Source organism: Lithobates pipiens, unplaced genomic scaffold (assembly GCF_037356315.1).
Source record: "Lithobates pipiens isolate NorthernLeopardFrog02 unplaced genomic scaffold, aLitPip1_a1.2 Scaffold_1, whole genome shotgun sequence".
Taxonomy (NCBI): domain Eukaryota; kingdom Metazoa; phylum Chordata; class Amphibia; order Anura; family Ranidae; genus Lithobates; species Lithobates pipiens.
In genome coordinates, this window is record NW_027507685.1 from 4,674,395 (window position 1) to 4,693,896 (window position 19,502).

Consider the following 19,502-nt stretch of genomic DNA (forward strand, 5'->3'; position numbering starts at 1 on the left):
ACCTTAATGTCGCGTACACACGATCGGAATTCTGGCCAGCAAAAGACCGATGAGAGATTTTCATCAGAAAATGCGACCGTGTGTATGCGCCAACAGAATTTAGCTGGCCGAATTCCTGGCAGCAAAAATTTGAGAGCATGTTCTCAATTTTTCAGACGGAAATTCCAATCGTGTCTATGCAATTCCGACACGCAAAAACTCACGCATGCTCAGATTCAACTAGGAGATGGAAGCTATTGGCTACTGGGTATTGAACGTCTTTTTTTTCTAGTCCCGTTGTACATCACCGCGTTCTTGACGGTCGGAATTTGGTGTGACCGTGTGTATGCAAGACAGCTTGAGTGAAATCCCGTCAGAATTCCGTTGGGAAAACAATCAGAGCTTTTTCTGACCAAAATTCTGAACGTGTGTACAGGGCATAAGGTTTTCAATTTGTATGCAATCAGGGAGGCCCTTGCACTACATGGTTTTGGTAAAGCTGAGCCCTTGTACACACGGTCTGAGATTCCGACAGAATGCGTCCTATAGGACCGTTTTGTCGGATAATCCAACTGTGTGTGGTCACCATCGGACTGTTTCCATCAGAGTATCCGACAGACCAAGTTTTCCAACTTGTCCGTAAAATTTTCCGACAAAATTCTCCGATCGGACATACTCCGATCATGTGTAGCCTACTCCGACGGACAAAGTGCCACGCATGCTCAGATCAAATTCCTAGGCCAAAGCTATTGGCTACTAGTCTGAACGTAGTCCCGTCGTAAAGAAAGAACGTCATCACGTTATGTACAATCGGATTTTCCGACAACTTTGTCCGACCGTGTGTATGCAACAGTTTCGGACAAAATCCAACGGATTTGGTTGTCAGAATGTCCGACCGTGTGTACAAGGGCTAAAAGGAAATCAAACAAAAGTTGTATCGTATGTATCCAGCTTAACTGACAGACGAACATGTTAAAGTAAACTACTCTGGTATATCAAAAGTGTTTTGTGTAAAAGAACTGCCAAGTACAAGGAAGGTACCTCTGGGAATTGTATTTTTGTGCAATCCTGGATTCCAGGTGTACACACTATACACAGGATTTCGGTTTTAAACCATAAAGGCCGGTTCACACTGGTGCACTGCCTTAATGGCAGCACTATGTACATGGGTTATTGTTTAAGCCCAATATTGTGATTGGGCCGCAACACACCTATAATGGCGCACGCCATGCGCTGCAAATCACGTATCTTTCACATCTGTGCATTGGAGCGCTATTTAAAGTGATTGTAAGACTACAATTTATGTATTAAAATAATAATGGATGTCATTCTTATCAACTCTGTGTAATAGATTTGCACAGAGCAGCCCCACTCCTGTTCTCCTGGGGTCCCTCGCTTGCACTTCTGGCTCCTCTTCGGCAAGTGCTCACCATAGAAAGCAACTTTTTATGGGCCCACTTGTGTGGGCTTGCTCCCGAGCAGTGCTGCCTGTGTCTAGAAACACACAGTACGGCTTAGCCCCCGTCCCTTGTCACAGAATTTGATTGACAGCAGCGGGTGCTCCCGCTGCTGTCAATCTACCCAGTGAGGAGGGATAGAGCCACTGCTAATGTGCAAAACACTGGATTGAAATCAGGTTCAGGCAAGTATAAAAAGGGGTTAATTGGGGGAGATACCAGGCACAGAAGGCTTTTTACTTTAATGCATTAAAAGGTAAAATAAAATAAAAAATAAAAAAAAAAGAAGAGAAAAGCCCTTAAGGCTTTAGAATCACTTTAAAATTAATGGCACTGCAACACACCACACACTGCCATGTGCTTGCATTTAAAAGTATGTCAGCCAGAAATCTAGGCCTCTTGAGATGCATAAAAATCCATCACATGATTATCAAGGGGTATTTTTTTTTTACGAAAGGCAAATCCCCTTTGCACTACAAGTGCATTCGCTGTAGATCTGAAATTAGGGGAAGCTCTGCTGATTTCATCATCCAATCATGTACAAGCTAAAATGCTATTTTTCTTGCATGTCCCCCTCAGATCAGTAAATAATACCCCCTTAGTGTCTGCATTTTGGTAGCACCAGTAGCATACGATAGGCTGACAGGTTCCCTTTAGAAAGGGGAACCTGGGAAATTTTATATATATATATATATATATATATATATATATATATATATATATATATATATATATATATATATATATATATATATATATATATATATATATATATATATATATAATATAATATAATATAATATATATATATATTTTATTAATACTATAGAATATACAGGTATTCCTTAAGTATGAGGTACTTTTGCCCATCCCTCTAAAATCTATGGAGGCAATTACAGCAATGTTTGAAAATCAACTAAATGATGGCACTGTGCAAATAAGAACAAGTCGGGTGGTCAAAATAAATCTATGCAAAGACACAAAAGATGTGTAAAAATAATGCCCCTTATCTATTGGACTATTTAATTCCTCCGTTAAGCTTATGGTACTACCATAAGATACCCTACTTGGCAACAGATAAAGTTAGACATTAAAAAAATGTCATGTTAAATATTAAATCCAAAGTAATTGTATAAGACTGGCTACACTTTTAGGATCATCAAATCAAAAAAAAAAAAATAATTCCCTCTGTCTAATATACATTTCAGTCAAAAATGTGATCTTACCATAGGTAATTTAAAATACCTTTTCCATGGCTTTTAGCTAGAGGCATACATAAAAGTACACACGTTGTGAAGATAAAAAAAAATAAAGAGAAGAAAATAGTAAGTTAAAGAGGGATTCCACCTATAAAAAAAAATATTAAAAGCCAGCAGCTATAAATACTACAGCTGCTGACTTTTAATAAATGGACACTCACCTGTCCCGGGTTCCAGCGATGCCGGCAGCCGAGGCCGATCGTTCGCTCGGCTCTCGGCTGCTGCCGCCACCATTCTAGGTGAGGGAATCAGGAAGTGAAGCGAATCGGCTTCACTTCCTGGTTCCCTACTGCGCGAATGCGCGAGTCGCGCAGCGCAATAGGAATTGTCCGCGCTGTCACTGGGACCCGTGTGTGTCCCAGCAGACAGCGCGGCAGGACAGGAAGAGGCATAGATTCCCACGGGAGTCTATGCCCGGAAGTGGGTGTAAATACCTGTCTTTGACAGGTATCTCCACCCCCCTCCCCCCTGATAGGTGCCAATTGTGACACCGGAGGGGGGGGGGGTTCCGATCAGCAGAAGTTCCACTTTAGGGTGGAACCCCGCTTTAAACCAGAACTCTCTGCACATATTTAAAACGATGACAAGTATTCTAATTGCAAGCAGCAGCAATTACTTCAGCTTGCCTTGATATCAGCCTTCTGTAATACCTGGTACAGTTGGTGCATATGGAGGCTCTGCTGTGAACAAGCTGATAGGAGGAAGAACAAAGTCAGCAGAGAGATTACCCTATCATTGTCCAATCAGCATGTTCTAGTGCTGGCTGTGCTACTACTACAGTGAACATCAATCTGCTTGCATCTTCTGGAGGAGTTGTCCAGATAAGAATGGCTGAACGACAAACTTTTGGCAGGTGAAAGCATTTTAACTTTCAGTATTTCAGTGGCTCCATTGAGTTCAGCTTTAACCAAGCATAAATTTTGCTGTTTACCTTACAAAATTGTAAAATGTGTATACTATGTGTTCTACACAAAGTCTTAAAGCGTTTGTTCCCCCCCCCCACAAAAAAATAAAAACCTGATCCTGTTCCTTTAAAGCATGTTATACAGCACAGTGCTTGTGCTGTATCATCATTTGGCCCCCTGTGTAACCTAAAGAACCTGTCTGATCCTGCCTGGCTATACCACACTGCAAGCAGACCACAATAATCATGGCTGCTGAGCCACTGACATCGTGGTTTATTTGCGCGATTCCGTCAGCCGCAGCTCCCCCTGTGTCTGTGTCCTCCATCTCCCCCCCCCCCCCCTCCACTCCCTGCTCATAACTGCGCCCGCCCCTTCTCTGCTCCTCTCATATCCGATAATAAATCTTCTTATCCCCTCTGAAGCATTAGAACACCTGTCGCTACGTAATGTAAAAACTCAGCCAATCTGTACCTGTATCAACGGCTCCAGCCGCTCAGCCGATTGTCGGCTCTCTCCCCCCCCCCTCCCCCACCGGCTGACGTCAGCAGGCCGGCTCGGCCCCGTCCACTTCATCTCTGAGCTGGAGAAACAAGGGAGCCGACATGTCAGCTGAACGCTCAGAGTGCAGCTTATACAGGTACAAATCGGCAGGTTTTTTTTTTTACATTACACAGACATAGGGACAAATGTTATGATACAGAAGGGGGGTAAGACTATGTTAGTACAGTGGGTTAACAACCACTTTAACCACTAGTCGACCAGCGCATGATGATGTACGTTGGCACAATGGCACGGCTGGCCAAATGAGCATATAGGTATGACCTTCTTTAAATCACGGTATTGTGGGCGCACACGCCTGCCGCTTACTCCATGTCCACCGAGGGCCTGCGATCGTGTCACGGAGCGGAAATGCCTTTGTAAAATAGGCATTTCCCCCGTTCTGCCTAGTGACATGACAGATCACTGCTCCCTTTCATCAGCGCAGTGATCCCTGTCATGTCAGTGGTAGCCCATCCTCCCAGTTAGAATCACTCCCTAGGACACACTAAACCCCTTGATCTACCTCTAGTGTTTAACCTCTTCCCCGCCAGTGTCATTAACACAGTAAATTGGTGCATTTTTATAGCACTGATCACTGTTTAAATGACAATGTTAAAACAAAAGAAATTACAAAAAATAAAAATAAATTGCAGATGGTCGCCATTACAAATAATAAAAAATAAAATAAAAAAAAGCCATAAATCTATTCTTTTGGGGATATTTATTATAGCAAAAAATATTGCTTTTCAAAACTGGTCGCTCTTTTTTGTTTATAGCGCAAAAAATAAAAGCGCAGAGGTGATCAAATACCACCAAAAGAAAGCTCTATTTGTGGGGGAAAAAAAAAGGACATAAATTTTGTTTGGGTGCAACGCCACATGACCGCGCAATTGTCAGTTAAAGTGAGGCAGTGCCAAAAGTGCTCTGATCAGGAAGGGAATCCTTCCGGGGCTGAAACACAATCTGTGGGCTCCTCAGCTGACACAATCACCATTTCAGGAACAGTTTACAATCCTGTTTTGGTAAATATTGCAATTTATCTTCAACGTAACTAATCTTATTATCAGGATTACATATTAGAAACCTAGCAAAAATACACTGAAGCATTAGAAGACGGCAAGCAGACTTTTGCTTGGAGCCCACAACACTTAAAGTGGTTGTAAACCCTTACAACACACTTTGACCTACAGGTAAGCCTAGATTAAGGCTTACCTGTAGGTCCAAGAAATATCTCCTAAACCTACACGGTTTAGGAGATATTTGCCCGAAGACAGGCATGCGGCGTAGACAGTGGCGCGCAGGCACACTAAGCGCGGCATTTCCAACAACGGAGCTGCCGCGTGTGTCGGCTCCCGTGCGCATGCGCGGGAGTGACGTCATCGCGGCTTTGCCAAATCACAGCGGCGGAGCTGCGAGACCCCACCGAGAAGATGGATGCGCCGGACTACAGGGGACAGCGGTGACTTCGCTGGCTCCTGTGTCAGGTAAGTGACACATAATGGACTATTATGCGATGCATAGTAGTCCATTATGCTTTACCTTTGCAGGGAATCAAAGAGGAAGTAAACCCATCAGGTTTAAAAAAAAAACAAAAAAAAAAAACAAAAAAAAATAAAAACACACACACACACACACACACACACACACACACACACACCTGTTTACAGCACACCATTTCCCTACTAGTCTACTACCATCTGGTGTATTAACCCATTGCTGTTATATGGAAAGGGGCGACGGGTTGAAATGTAAAAACACCCTGAGGCATCTTTCTTGCGCACATGTATGTGGCCTACATCTAGTATATCCCCACTGCATGTCACTAGTGCATCATGACAAAAAGATTCACTGCTCTGTATGGTGATTGGGGGGGGGGGGGGGGGGACTTTTCATTTCCAAGTTGAAATTTATTTAAGAGACGTCAAGGTTTTCAAGCTGAATTTCAGACCTAGAAGAGTTAGAATCTCTGCCAGGTTTTTACTGCTGCATATGTTTGTGCTGGGGACAATTCACTTTTCCTCACAGAAGCCAACTAGTGAGAGTAAACCTGCCCAAAGTGGGGACATTTGTCAAACGTGTGTCTACTGGGAGAGACTTACCCCCACCTACCGAGAGATTTACCCCCACCTACCTATACATTTACAGCTTTCATCCACTGGATTTAACCTCACTTTTTACACCAACTGTCAGGGCGAGTTCTCCAAATGACTTGTGAGGTTTTCAATTCTCTTCCTAGCCGAGTTACTGACAGAGGTTCTAGCCCTTCTTCCTTTAACCACACCAAAAGCCGGAAATGCATTTCAAGTGGAATTCTTAGTGGTGATCAGAGCACTGCATTATTGGAGCCAATGACTAACCAAACTTGAAAAGCCTAAAATCCCTTATATTAAAACTAATCACATAAATTCTGTAGTACATAATAAATACAATACTGGGGTTCTCAATGTGGGTTTTTAAACACTTGCACAGCGAGAAGATGGCCTGCTCCTAACACAAAAACACATACTCGTAAAGTGCAAGTTGGCCGTTCACTTACATATATCACCAGCTTATGGCTTAAAAACATAAACAAACCTCCGCTGGTAGGCCAACAGCACAAAGAAATGCAGACTAGTCTCATGTAACTGCAAAAGAGTAAAATGGTTCATACAATCAAATGAAGCCTACATGTACGTTTATAAATTTCCAACCAGAATTGGCAATACTGTAACAGCTATATTACATTCTGTAAACATAAGTATAACACTTGCAGGTCTGAAAAGACAATATTTACAGTTTTTGGTTAAATAATCTATTTCAGCTTTCATTATATTCTTATTCTGAGGTGCTAAAATACCACAGATTTCTAATAACCACAACACTGATACATTGTATTTGTAGTACGGTCTCACAATAAAGAGACATCGCACTTTACAACAGACCAGGCAATGTGTGAACTTCTTACGTTTTCTGAACTTCAAAGCTCAGCATGGCCGGCCTGAACAGTAGTGATTTAACCAAGCTGCTTATCCTCTGCCTTTAGGGCTCAAGTGTATATATAAGCAGATTTCAGTTTTGTATTAGTGTTAAAAAAAAAAAAAAAAAAAAAATGAAATAAGATACAATAGTAGGAGAGACATAGGTACAATAAGGCAATAAGCTAGAGTTAAAGCAGCATTGATGCATGTCCCTAACTGCAAACTATATACATTAATGAGTGTATATAGAATATTAATCCCATCAGTGTGAAGTGCTTACAGCAAAATGAGCTGCATAACACTCACACTATATGGGCAAAATGAAGTGCAACACAGAAAGCTTCCCTTAACATAAAAAATAAGTGTGCAAATCTTGATTTTCTTTATACATGTAAAAAATACAGAAGCTAGTAGGACACTGTACTGCTATACAAAAAAAAGACACCCATTTTGTGTTTTTAAAACACAGTAGTATACCTTTTCTTTCCACAAACCATCTAAAAAAGGCACTAAGGGTAGGAATGACCAGTAACAAATTATTATGAAATGAAGCAGAAGCAAATCATCTTCAGTCCGGTCGAAATATCGGGTACTTTGGTAAGAATTCTATTAGTATAACCTGCAAAAAATAAATAAAATAGGAGTTAAGGTTCAGTACATACATGGAAAAAAAAAAACCTGAAACACTTAACCACTTTCCACCCAGCCTATCGACAAATGACAGCTAGGCGGTGGCTTTTCCATCCCAACTGGTTGTCATACGACGTCCTGTCAGGAAGCATAAACCGAGGGGCCGTGCAGCGCTGCTGTGACTGATGACAGAGTACCGGTGTCCTGGCATATAGCCTCCGTCCATCGGATAGTGTCTGTCCCATACTGCGCAGGCGCAGCGCTTGCGCAGTACGGAGCAGAAGGATATTCGGAAAATCTCTGAAGATGAACGGCGCCTGCGCCGTGAGTGGAGGTGCTAGCCCCACCATCCAAGCGGACATAGGGCTGCAAATATTAGAGGACCCCTCCCGGGCTCGCTTCGCTCGCCACGCTTTGCTCTTTTTATTCCAACTCTATGTCCACTTGGATGGTGGGGCTAGAACCTGGACTCATGGCACAGGCGCCGTTCATCTTCGGAATCTGTGTGTCCTGTGTACTGCCCATGCACAGTACACAGCGGACACTATCTGATGGGGGACACAATGTGATAGGACACCGGCTCGCTGACGGTACCATGTGACCACCGTGACGAATCACAGCAGGTCACATGACCACTGTACCCAATGGATAGCTTCCTTTCATGCCATCCATTGTGTACAATTGTGTTGCCATCTGTGATTGGTCAATTTGATCACATGGTACAGACAGGGCCAATCACAGCCCATCTGTACCATGTGATTAGATTTGACCAATCACAGCTAATCAAAACAGACAGAATGATTAAGTAAAATGCTTGCTTAAAGCAATGTAATTCACTGCTATAAACAATGTATTAAAATAAATAAATAAATGTAACTTTTTTTCCCCATACTGCCACCAGTCAGTGTCCCTGATCATCGCCACACCAGTTATATAGTGACGCTGTACTGTATTGGTGACAGTAAGTAAAAAATACATAAATATTGTGAAGACATTTTTTTGGGAGGAAAAATTAAGACTTCAAAAAAAACCAGCATATCCCTTACTAAATACCTTGGATTGTCTACTTTCCCAAAAAATAAAACGTAATTTGGGGGCATTTCTACTGTCTATTTTAGGGCCTCAAGAACAGATTTGGTTATTTTCACCAAAGAAATAGAGCAGAATATATTTTGGGCTAAATTTTATGAATAACCAGAGGCGCCTAGAGGCGATTCAGTTCGCATTGTGCGCTATACAAGTATTTCATTCATTCACTTGTAACATTTTATAACAGAAAAGAAAAACACGTTTCTTTTCAAAATGGTATTTTTTGTTTATTTAGCAAAAAATAAACCCAGTGGTGATTAAATACCACCAAAAAAAAAAGCTATAATTGTGTGAACAAATGATAAAAATGTAGTTTGGGTACAGTGTTACATGACCACGTAATTGTCAAAGTGCAACACTGAAAGCTGAAAATTGGCCTGGGCAGGAAGGTGGTAAAAGTGCCCAGTATTGAAGTGGTTAATCATTGTGAAAATGTATATATTCTATCTCAAACACACACGCAGTTGCTTCACATGACCCCCTACAAACTAACAAAACCCAAAAGGCAACCATTGGGAGCTCATCTTCAGGAATGTGGCACAGGGCCTAGGAAAATAGTCTGCCAGAAAGCGGAATAAAATAAATAAAACCTCTAAATGTTGCAATATGGCATTTGAGCACAAAATGCACTCTACTAGGCAGATTATTAACCGCTTGCCGCCCACGTAACATCATATGACGTAACCGACTTTGAGCAGTGATATCTGAATGATGCCTGCAGCTACAGCCCCCCCCCATCCGGTGCTTCTCCCTGCTTGGCCCTGCCATCAGCGAAATAGAGAAGGAACCAACCGGCCCCAGATGCTGACCATAGAGATTTCCGATGGGCCAGAAGGTCCGCGGTGTCTCTATGATCGTTTGGAGGCTGGGTGCGATGGTAGGATGTCACACCCAGCCTCTGCATTCGAAAAAAAATGCTGCTGCCTCGGCCGGGAATCTGACTTTTTTTTTATTAATTTTTTATTTCAGGCTTCCCAGCCTAGAGGTGAGATCTGGGGACTTATTGATCCCAGATCTTGCTGTAAAGAGGACCTGTTATTACAAGGGATGTTTACATTCATTGCAATAGGAATAAAAGTGATTCGAAAAACAAAAAAAAGAAAAAAGGATTTTTCTTACAGCTTACATGTAAAATACTTTTCTTGGAGTACATCACAGGACACAGCAGCTATAGTAATTACTAGCTGGGTTATACGCCACCTAAAGGTGAATGGACAATGGCACACCAAAAAGACAGGAAGTCCCTCCTCTACATAACACACCCCCCCTCCCATACAGGAAGTACCTCAGTTTTGTAGCAAGCAATTCCTAAAAAGAGGGGAGGGACCTCTGTGTCCCATGATGTACTCCAAGAAAAGGATTTTACAAGTAAGCTGTAAGAAAAATCCTATTTTCTTTATCGTACATCACAGGACACAAAGCAGCTGTAGTAATTACTATCTGGGATGTTCCAAAGCAATGCCCCTGAGGGGAGGGAGACACCATCAAAGGAGGACCTACTCTGCTATTTGTAATACACTGAGGCCAAAGACAGTATCTTCTACGTGATCGACATCGACCTGGTAAAAATCTTGTAGATGTATAAGCAAAAGACCAAATAATGGTCTTGTACACCTGGGCCACTGACACCCAATGGTGGATGGCCCAAGATACTCCCACACCTGGTAGAGAATCTCTCCCACTGCTAAATATTCAAACTGCGTGCCACCTGCCCTTCCTGGGCTCTTCTGGCAGCACAAACCAGGATTCCTGACTTGTGCCGACAACTCAAATAGACCCCGAGTATCTGAATTACCTCTAGAGTAGGTAGCGATCTTTTGCCTGCCGACTGTAGATTAGGAGAAAAACACAAGGCAAGACACTGTCCCGATTCAAGTGAAAACTAGAAACCACTTTAGGCAATAAAAATGGATGAGGATGCAAAATCACCTTATGATGAGAGACCAAGAATGGCTCCTTGCATGAGAGAGCCGCCAACTCTGACACTCTACTGATGTGATAGCAAACAAGGAAGCCACCTTCTGAGATAAAAAGGACCAACAGAATCACCTGATTGGTTCAAAAAGTGGCCTCTGCAAGGACAGTCAAGATCAATTCAAGTTCCAAGGACACAAAAATGGCCTAACAGGCAGGACTGTCCACGTTACATGCTGTATGAGGTATGAAACAAGGAGTGAGAAAACAGCCCCTGGAAAAAAAAAAATGGATAGGGACAAACTCTGACATTTAACGGTGCCGAAGGCCAAACTCCTTTCCTCTACCGATTGGAGAAAGAAAATGAAAATCTCCCACTCACATGTTTCTGTGGGTGCCACTGCCTGGCTTCACCCCAGGCAAAAAAAAGACTTAGTTCGGCTTACCGGTGACGGTGTTTCTAAGAGCCTTTCAGGACAACCCTGGAGAGAGCGCAGCTCCACCCCTTTTTTCAGGAAACACTTGCAGACCTTTAAATCCCTCCTCTTCCACCATGGCTTCAGTTATTGTAGCCTCTGGCATACTGGAAAACAAAGCACAGAAAAACCACAAACAACCATGATAGATACTTATACCAATTCTAAGCTAGAAAAAGGGAGGGAAACTAGGGGTTGTCCTGAAAGGCTCTTAGAAATACCACCACCGGTAAGTCTAACTAAGTCTTTCTCAAATCGCCTTTCAGGACAACCCTGGAGAGGATAACCGAGAAGCTTACCCTAGGGTGGGACTACTGCCTGTAGCATCTTCCTGCCGAAGGCCTGATCCGCAGCTGACAACAAGTCCAACCTGTAGTATCGAAGAAAGGTTGAATAGCTTGATCACGTGGCCGCCTTGCCAATCTGATCAGGCGTAGCACTGGCCCTTTCGGCCCAGGACACTGCCGTTGCTCTCATGTAATGAGCTGTGATCCCTGAGGAGGTATTTCACCTTTAGCTCTGTAGGCCTCTGTAATTGCCCCTCTGAGCCACCTACCCAGAGTGCTTTTAGAAGCTTTTTCTCCCTTACGACGGCCTAAAAATATTATAAAGAGGGCGTTTGATTTTCTGAATTCCTTAGTGACTGACAAGAATTGAAGAAGGCACCTCCTTACGTCCAAGGTATGGAAAGCTTCCTCACCTGCATTAGCAGGAGCCGAGGAGAACGTAGGCAACACTCTTTAAAACTACATTTTTCAAACAAGCTTCTTGTAAGGGTTCAAACGGGGACCCCATGAGACCCTGGAAAACAATAGATAAATCCCAACTGGGAAAGCTTTTGAGGGACACTGGCCTATTTCGTGCCAATGCCGTAAAAAAATCTTGAAATTGGAGTTTCTCTAGATATGGTCTTTTCGAAGTAAACTGAAAGAGCCGCTACCTGAGTCTTTAAGGTGCTGGCTGCCAAACCTTTCTTCATTCCGTCATGGAGAAATTCGAGGACTGAAATTACACTTTTTACCTGGAAGCCCTTGGAGGTACAATAGGAATTAAACCTCTTCCATACCTGCTGGTATATGGCCCTAGTCACATCTTTTCTGCTGGAAAGTAGGGTTTTTACTAGCTTGTCGGAAAAAGCTTAAGCCTTTAGAAGATCTTCCTCAGAAGCCAAGCAGTTAGGTGTAGACCGTCTGACTCTGGATGAACCACTGATCCCTGTATTAGAAGGTCCTCCCTGAATGGTAGTCTCCATGGAGGCTCTGCGGCCAGGTTTAGTAGTGTTGCAAACCAAAGCTTTTTTGGCCAGAAGGGCGCGATTAGGCTCATATTGGTCCTTTCCTCCCTGAATTTTCTTAAGACCATCGGAATTAGAGGGAAGGGTGGAAAGGCATAACACAGGTGGTAGTGCCATGGATGCGCTAGAGCATCTATGCCTAAGGCCTGGTCTTTTCGGTGAAGAGAAAAGAACCTGTGGACCTGGGAGTTCTATTGACTGGCAAATAGGTCTACCCGAGGGAACTTCCACTTTTTGGTAATCATCAGAAAAGCCTCCCGATTCAAGCACCACTCTGCTTCTATCAGTCTTCTTCTGCTAAGCAGATCGGCTAACAGATTTTGGGAGCCCTTTAGGTGAATTGCCGACAGGGAGGCTACATTCTGCTCTGCCCAACAGAAAAGTTGATTGGCTAGATCCATAAGACCCTTGCTCCCGGTTCCCCCCTGCTTTCGGGCATATGCTACCGCAGCCATATTGTCCGAAAGGATCTGGACATGATGCCTCTTCACTGTATGGTGAAAAGCTAGGAGGGCTAGGGAAATGGCCCGAGTTCTCGCCAGTTTGATGACCTCCAGGACTCCGCCTTAAACAAAGTCCCCTGGGCCGTTAGTCCATCCAGATGGGCTCCCCAACCCCAGGCACTTGCATCCATTGTTAGACGTTTTTTCTAGTGGAAAAACCCAAGGGAGGCCTCTCGTTAGATTGGCTGAATCCCTCCACCACCACAGAGCTCGTCTCACCTTTGAGGTAAGCTTGATCTTTTTCTCCAGTGAAACCTGATGAGACCAAGTCTGTAAGAGGCACAACTGAAGTGGTCTGGAGTGGAACCTGGCCCACTGGGATCGATGCCTTGAGAAGCCCTAATACTGCCATGGCTGAGCGGACTGACACTGAATAATTTGTTTGAATTTGCTTTACTGCCATTTGGACTTTCCAACTTTGCCTGCGGTAAGAAGACCTTCTGGAGGACAGAATTGATTATATAGCCCAGAAAGGTCACTTCCTGACCTGGATCTAGGTTCGACTTCTCCAAGTTGAGGAGCCATCCTAAGTCTCTGAGGTGTACCTGTGCTACCTGCATATTTGTTAACAGCCGCTCCCTGGAGTCCGCAAAAAACAGAAGGTCCAGATATGGAATTACAGGAATCCCTCTCAACCTTAGTGGCTCCAGGGCTTCCGCCATGATCTTTGTAAAGATCCTGGGGGGGAAGACGAGAGCCCGAAAGGCAGGGCCCTGAACTGAAGGTGCCAGATTGATGTCCCCAGGTTGACTGCCAACCGAAGGAAACGTTGGGAGGCCTGGGCAATCGGGACATATAGATAGGCATCCCTCAGGTCTAGGGATGCCATCAAGCAGTTTGGGGCCAACAGCTTTGTTATTGAATGGATCATGTCCATGCGAAAATGTTTGTAGCAGATTGACCTATTCAAGAGTTTTAGATTTAGAATCAACTGATATTTTCCTGAGGTTTTTTTTCACCAGGAAGAGTAAAAACCTTGCCCTTCCTGATGTTTCGGGACCTGAACAATTACCTCCTGCAACAGGTTCGTCATTGCAGAGGCTTTGTCCTAGTCCTTTGGAAGGGTCACAACGTAAAACCTGTTTGGTAGGGGCTCCAGAAACTCCAAACTGTAAACCTGAGCAATAATATTCCTCAAAAATTGGCTCGATGTTTCGCTCCACTGCAGGAGGAAGGCAGACAACCTCCCTCCCACTGGAACTGGACTGTCACTTGCTTTATTGGTGGCGGATCAGAGGGGGATCCAAAGAGAACCCCTCCTCTACCCTTACCCTTTTGGGGGGCCCCCCCAACGACTTTTGCTGTCCTCCCTACCCTTTCAGGACTGCTGAACAGCACAGAAATAAGTTTTTAGACAGACAGCCCACCTAGCAGAATTTACTAGGGCCGAAGACATGGCTGTCATCTTAATAGATTCGGCTGATGCGTCGGCCATGTACTTTACAGCCTTCAAGATCAAGGGAAAAGACTCCACAAGATCCTTCCGGGATATTCCTGCCTCAGCGCGACTCTTTAGTTTTTCCACCCAGCATTCAAGATTTCTTGCCACCACTGTGGACGCCATAGCTGGTTTGAGGCTAGCTGACGCAGAATCCCACGCCTTTTTCAAGAGGGATTCTGCCCTTTTGTCCATTGCATCCTTGAGAACCCCCCCCCCCCCATGTCCTCAAAGGCTAAATCTGTACGGTGTGACACCTGTGAAAAAGCGGCATCGACCTGTGGCTTTTTGTTCCAAACTTCTGATTCTTTGTCGTCAAAGGGAAACCGTCTTTTCAAGGTCTTGGAAAGGACCTCTTTCCGGATCCTTCCACTCCCTCCTGACTGTATCCGACAGTACCCTATGGACTGGAAAGACCCTAGACTTGGTGTCGTCCGGACCCTGGTACATTTTATCATGAATTGACAACTGGACCTTCTCTTCTTGAATATCCAACGTTGTGTAAATTGCTTTCAGAAGGTCTACTTCCTCCAAGGACAACTTATGCTTGGAACCATGGCTGTCATCTTCCTCTTAAACCTCATTACATGAATCCCTGAGGGAAGGAAGAGTGCTTGCCCCCTTGTCCTCCGAGTCCAAACCCTCTGCATATTTGGAGGTAGACGCCCTGGGACTTAGTGGTGGTTGCCAACTACTGCCCGGACCTGCTGGGTTCTGGACCAGCAGTGTCTTAACGGAGCTCAGGGAACTTGTAAGCTCCCAAACTGAGGAAAAAATGGAATTACGTACGGTAATGTCCTTTTCCAGGAGTCTTTCAGGACAGCCACCTTTGAGAGACACTGGCTCCTCCCCTTTTAGGAAACACCGCCTTCATTTTCATGATTTAAGCCTCCTCCTCCCTTCGTTCCTCAGTTCTTCCAGAGTACCTCCGGCCAACTGGGGAGAAACAAGAACACGTCAAATAAACAAACTTTTAAGTCTTACCTGACGGCCTCATGTAATGAGTTCCCGATGATCTGCAAAAAACTTGGGTGGGAACCGGTGCTGTCCTGAAAGACTCCTGGAAAAGGACATTACCGTACGTAATTCCATTTTTCCCCAATCGTCTTTCAGGACAGCCACCTTTGAGAGGATAAGCGAGTACCCTGTCTTAGGGTGGGACCTACTGCTTGCAGCACCTTGTGACCAAAGGGCTTGGTCTTTGGCTGAGAGAAGATCCAATCTATAGCGCTTCACGAACGTAGAAAACTTGAACCACGTTGCGGCTCTACAGATCTGTTCAGGAGACACACCAGCCCACATTGTCTGCGGAGTTGCCGCTGTCCTGGCTGAGTGTGCTTTAATTCTAACTGGAGGCTTTAATACCCCAACCGCGCAAGTCTGCCCAATGGCTGACCTTAATCATCTGGTTAGCGTACGTCTAAAGGCTTTGGAACCCTTCCTAGCCCCTGGAAGTAACACTAAAAGTAAATCAGACTTCCTGAACTGGCTTTGTGTAACCAAAATAATGAAGGACACATCTTCTAACGTCCAATAAGATGTGTTCCTGTTCGCTCACTGGTTTTGAACGAAAAATAGGCAGCATAATCTCTCGGACTCTCTGAGGATTAGAGACTACCATTAGGTAAAAAGGCCAGAATGGTCTTAAAAACTGAATGGTCTGGAAAGGGAGTGCCTTAACAGAAAGGGTTTCGAGTTTACTCACTTTCCTTGCTGCAGTGATCGCCACAAAAAACACAGTTTTGAGAGTGATCAACCATAACCAGCCAGATTCCAATTGCTGAAAAAGGTTCCTTTGTGAGAACCTGTAAAACTAATGAGTGACCCCGACTGGAAAGGGGGCGACCAAAGGCTTGGTCTTTGCCTACTTAAGGCTCTAAGAACCTTACTATACCAAGGTCTGATGTTAGATGCCCTTCCAGGAATACGCTAAAAGCGAAAACCTGACTCTTCAATGTTTATGGGGCTAAACCTTTATCTGCCCCTGACTGCAGGAACTCTAGAACGGCTACGAGGCTGTGCACATTGAAGGAGTTCTCTGAGCATCAGCTGTTGAACCGTCTCCATACCTTCAAGAAAATGGTCTGAGTTTCCATTTACCTGCAATTCAGAAGAGTGGCTATTAAACAGTCTGAGACCTCTTTGCCCTTCAGCAATTCCTTCTCAGTAGCCAAGCTGCAAGAATCCACCTGGGGACCGCAGACTGGACCCTGGGAAAAGGGACACTCCTAGACCGGGAAAACCCGGGGGGGGGGGGTTCCACTGACAGGCCCTTCAGAATGGAGAACCACGGCCTCCTGGGCCCAAGAGGTGTGATTAGAAAACAGGTAGTAATCTCCACCTGAAAACTTCCCTGACCCTGCAGAAATCAGAACGGGAGGGGAGAAAGCATAGCACTTAGAGAAACCCTAACTCTGTGCTTTAGTGTGTCTGCTCCCGACCTCCCCTGTTCATGGAACAGGAGATTGCTTCCTTTGCGTTTTCCCTTGAGAAAAAGAGAGGTCTATCCAAGGAATCCCCCAACTCTGGGTGATCCATTCGAAGAACCTCCTGCTTGAGAACCTGGTTGCTCTGAGGAAATCTAATATCAGGATTTGCTCTCCTTCAAAACAGATCACTGAAAGGACAGGATTTTAATATTCGGCCCATCTGAGGATGGCCTTCGCTAGGACCCATAAGGATCCGCTCCAGGAGTCCCCGTCCTGTCGACGTAAGCCACTGCCAAGGGACTGTTTCCATGACTCTTACATGAAGTCTCCAGAGAACTCTGAAAGGTCCTGAGAACCAGATCTACTGTTCTCAACTCCCTCCAATTTGAGGATCTCTTAGATTCCTTCCTCTCCCAGGTACCCTGTACCAAACAGGAGTCTAGGTGTGTCCCCAACCTAAGCCGTTCGTATCGGTTGTAACCACCCTGGATACTGGGAAACTCCATTCTAGGTCTTGTAACAAACGTGCTCCCTTTCCCCAAGGGGACCTCTTTACCTGAGTTGGAACCGAAACCAAAGAGTCCCAAGACCCCTGACTGTGGTCCCAAACCTTCAAGATGAATAGTTTACAGAGGACGGTAACATGACCCTGTCCACTGAACTGCTAGGAGCGTGGCTGTCAGTAAACTCAACCTGCCTAACTGAGTTTTTGACGGTTGCCCTGGAGAAACAACAGTGCTCTGTCTATCTTCTGGACCTTCTCCAAGGAGGGAAGACCTTTTGTTCTGTTGAGCCCAGCACCTACCCCAGGAAGGTGACCCCCTGGTAAGGAATTTAAGTTGGGTTTCTCTAGGTTCAGAGGCCAACCCAGGCTCACTAACAGGTCTTTTGTTACCTGTTAATCCCAAATCGACTGCGTCAGAGAAGGTACAAACCGGAGAAGATCGTCAAGACACACGATCACCGAGACTCCCCTGAGACGCAGGAATGCCAGAACTTCTACCATCACTTTGGTGAAGATAGGAGGAGGAAAGGGATAGCCCAAAAGGGAAGTGCTTTGAACTGAAGGTGTAGCACCCCTACAGAAGTTATCACTGCCAGCCTAAGGAAACGCTGGTGGTTCTCTGCAATGGGAATATGCAGGTATGCATCCTTACTATCCATGCCCTGAAACAGTTTTGGTGGAAGAGGTGCCCTCACCCAGTGACCAAAACCAACGAAAGCCATCTGTAGGTGACTAAGACACACAGACGTTTCAGGTTCAGGATGAGCCTGAACTTTTTTCCCAAAGGCTTGTGAACCACAAAAATGTGAGAATAGGAGCTCTTCCTATATATCCTGCTGGGACCTGTATTACCACTTCCTGTTCCTCTAACTCCTGAAGAGGAAAGAAGGGCACATTTTGGCAGCTCAGTGACAAGGAGTCTCAAACAGGGGGGAGTTCTGAAAACTCCAAACTGTAACCCCCTATGATGATCCTCATCACAAACTAATTGGAGGTGCTCATCTCCCACTGGGGGAGGAAGGCCCCCCCCCCCTTTTTTTTTTTTTTTTTTTTATATTTCCTCTTAAGGGAAACGGCCTTTTACTTATCAGCCGTGCGATCTCGCACTGCTTAAAGACCTGGCAAAAACAGCAGGTTTCCTGTAAAAAAGGATTACACAGAGCTTTTGCCTTGGACGCCTTGACCCCCTGCCATGTCTTCAGCCTTGAGGCCCTCCAGGCTGAGTTGGTCAGAGCCGAAGATCTTGCATACATTCGCCTGGATTGAATCGAAGCAGCGTATGCCAACACCTTAAGCAGCATGGGAAAGGAGGATAGAAAGTCTCCTCTGCCGTCATTGCTTCATGCATTAATCTGGCTAAGCCGACACTTCATATTATGAGCCACCACTGTGGCCGCTATGGCAGGCTTAGATATTTTCTTAAGAGAAAAAGCCCATGCATCCTTCAGAAGTGAGTCCATCATTTCAAACATAGGGTCTGAAAGTATTCCCATGTCCCCGAGGACAGGTCAGTATGCCTGGACATCTGAAGAAAGGTAGTCTCTAACCTGGGAGATTCTATTCCAGACAAGAGCTTCCTCTTCCGCCCAAGAAAAAACCTTTGCTTTAATGCACCAGAAAAGAAAGGTTTTCCTTTGGGACCCCGCCATTCCTGATGGCATCGATCAAGACATCATGAACCGGGAACACCCGCTTCCCCCAGGTCCTAGTACATCTGATCGTGGGGTGACAATGCCTTCTTCCTAAAGTGGTATGAATAGCTCTCAAGAGCTTATCCACTTCATCCAGGGGGAAGTTTACATCGAGGGGTTCTTTTGGGTTCCCCACCCAAGCCCTCACCTTTATCAGATTCCCTTGGGAGTCTGAGACGGCACTGTCAACTTCTTCCTCAACTTCCTCTCTGGAACCCTCTAGACTCTCCCTTAACCTGCAGGAGGAACATCCATCGGGTTAGGTGGAACACTCTGCTGTGCTGGTGAAAGAGTGCTCTGGAGCTGAGGCCACTGGAACCTTCACAGAAGCCGCCAGATATGCACCGTGTTCTGCTGCCTGTTTCCTGATGGCGCTCAAACAGGGACCTGAACCCTCTGAGGCCACTGGAACCTTAGGTTAAAGGTCTGACTGAGC

The 19,502-nt window shown here is 45.0% G+C and overlaps 1 protein-coding gene across 1 annotated transcript in view; it reads right to left on the reverse strand.

The window, feature by feature from the left end:
- Positions 1-6,506: 6,506 nt before the first annotated feature.
- LOC143973859 (cysteine-rich hydrophobic domain-containing protein 2-like) overlaps positions 6,507-19,502 on the reverse strand; it is a 34,962-nt gene continuing 21,966 nt past the window's right edge. Inside the window, exon 6 of the mRNA XM_077474766.1 lies at positions 6,507-7,716. Coding sequence (XP_077330892.1) covers positions 7,666-7,716 — 51 coding nt within the window. The 3' untranslated portion in view covers positions 6,507-7,665. The remainder of the gene's footprint in view (positions 7,717-19,502) is intronic.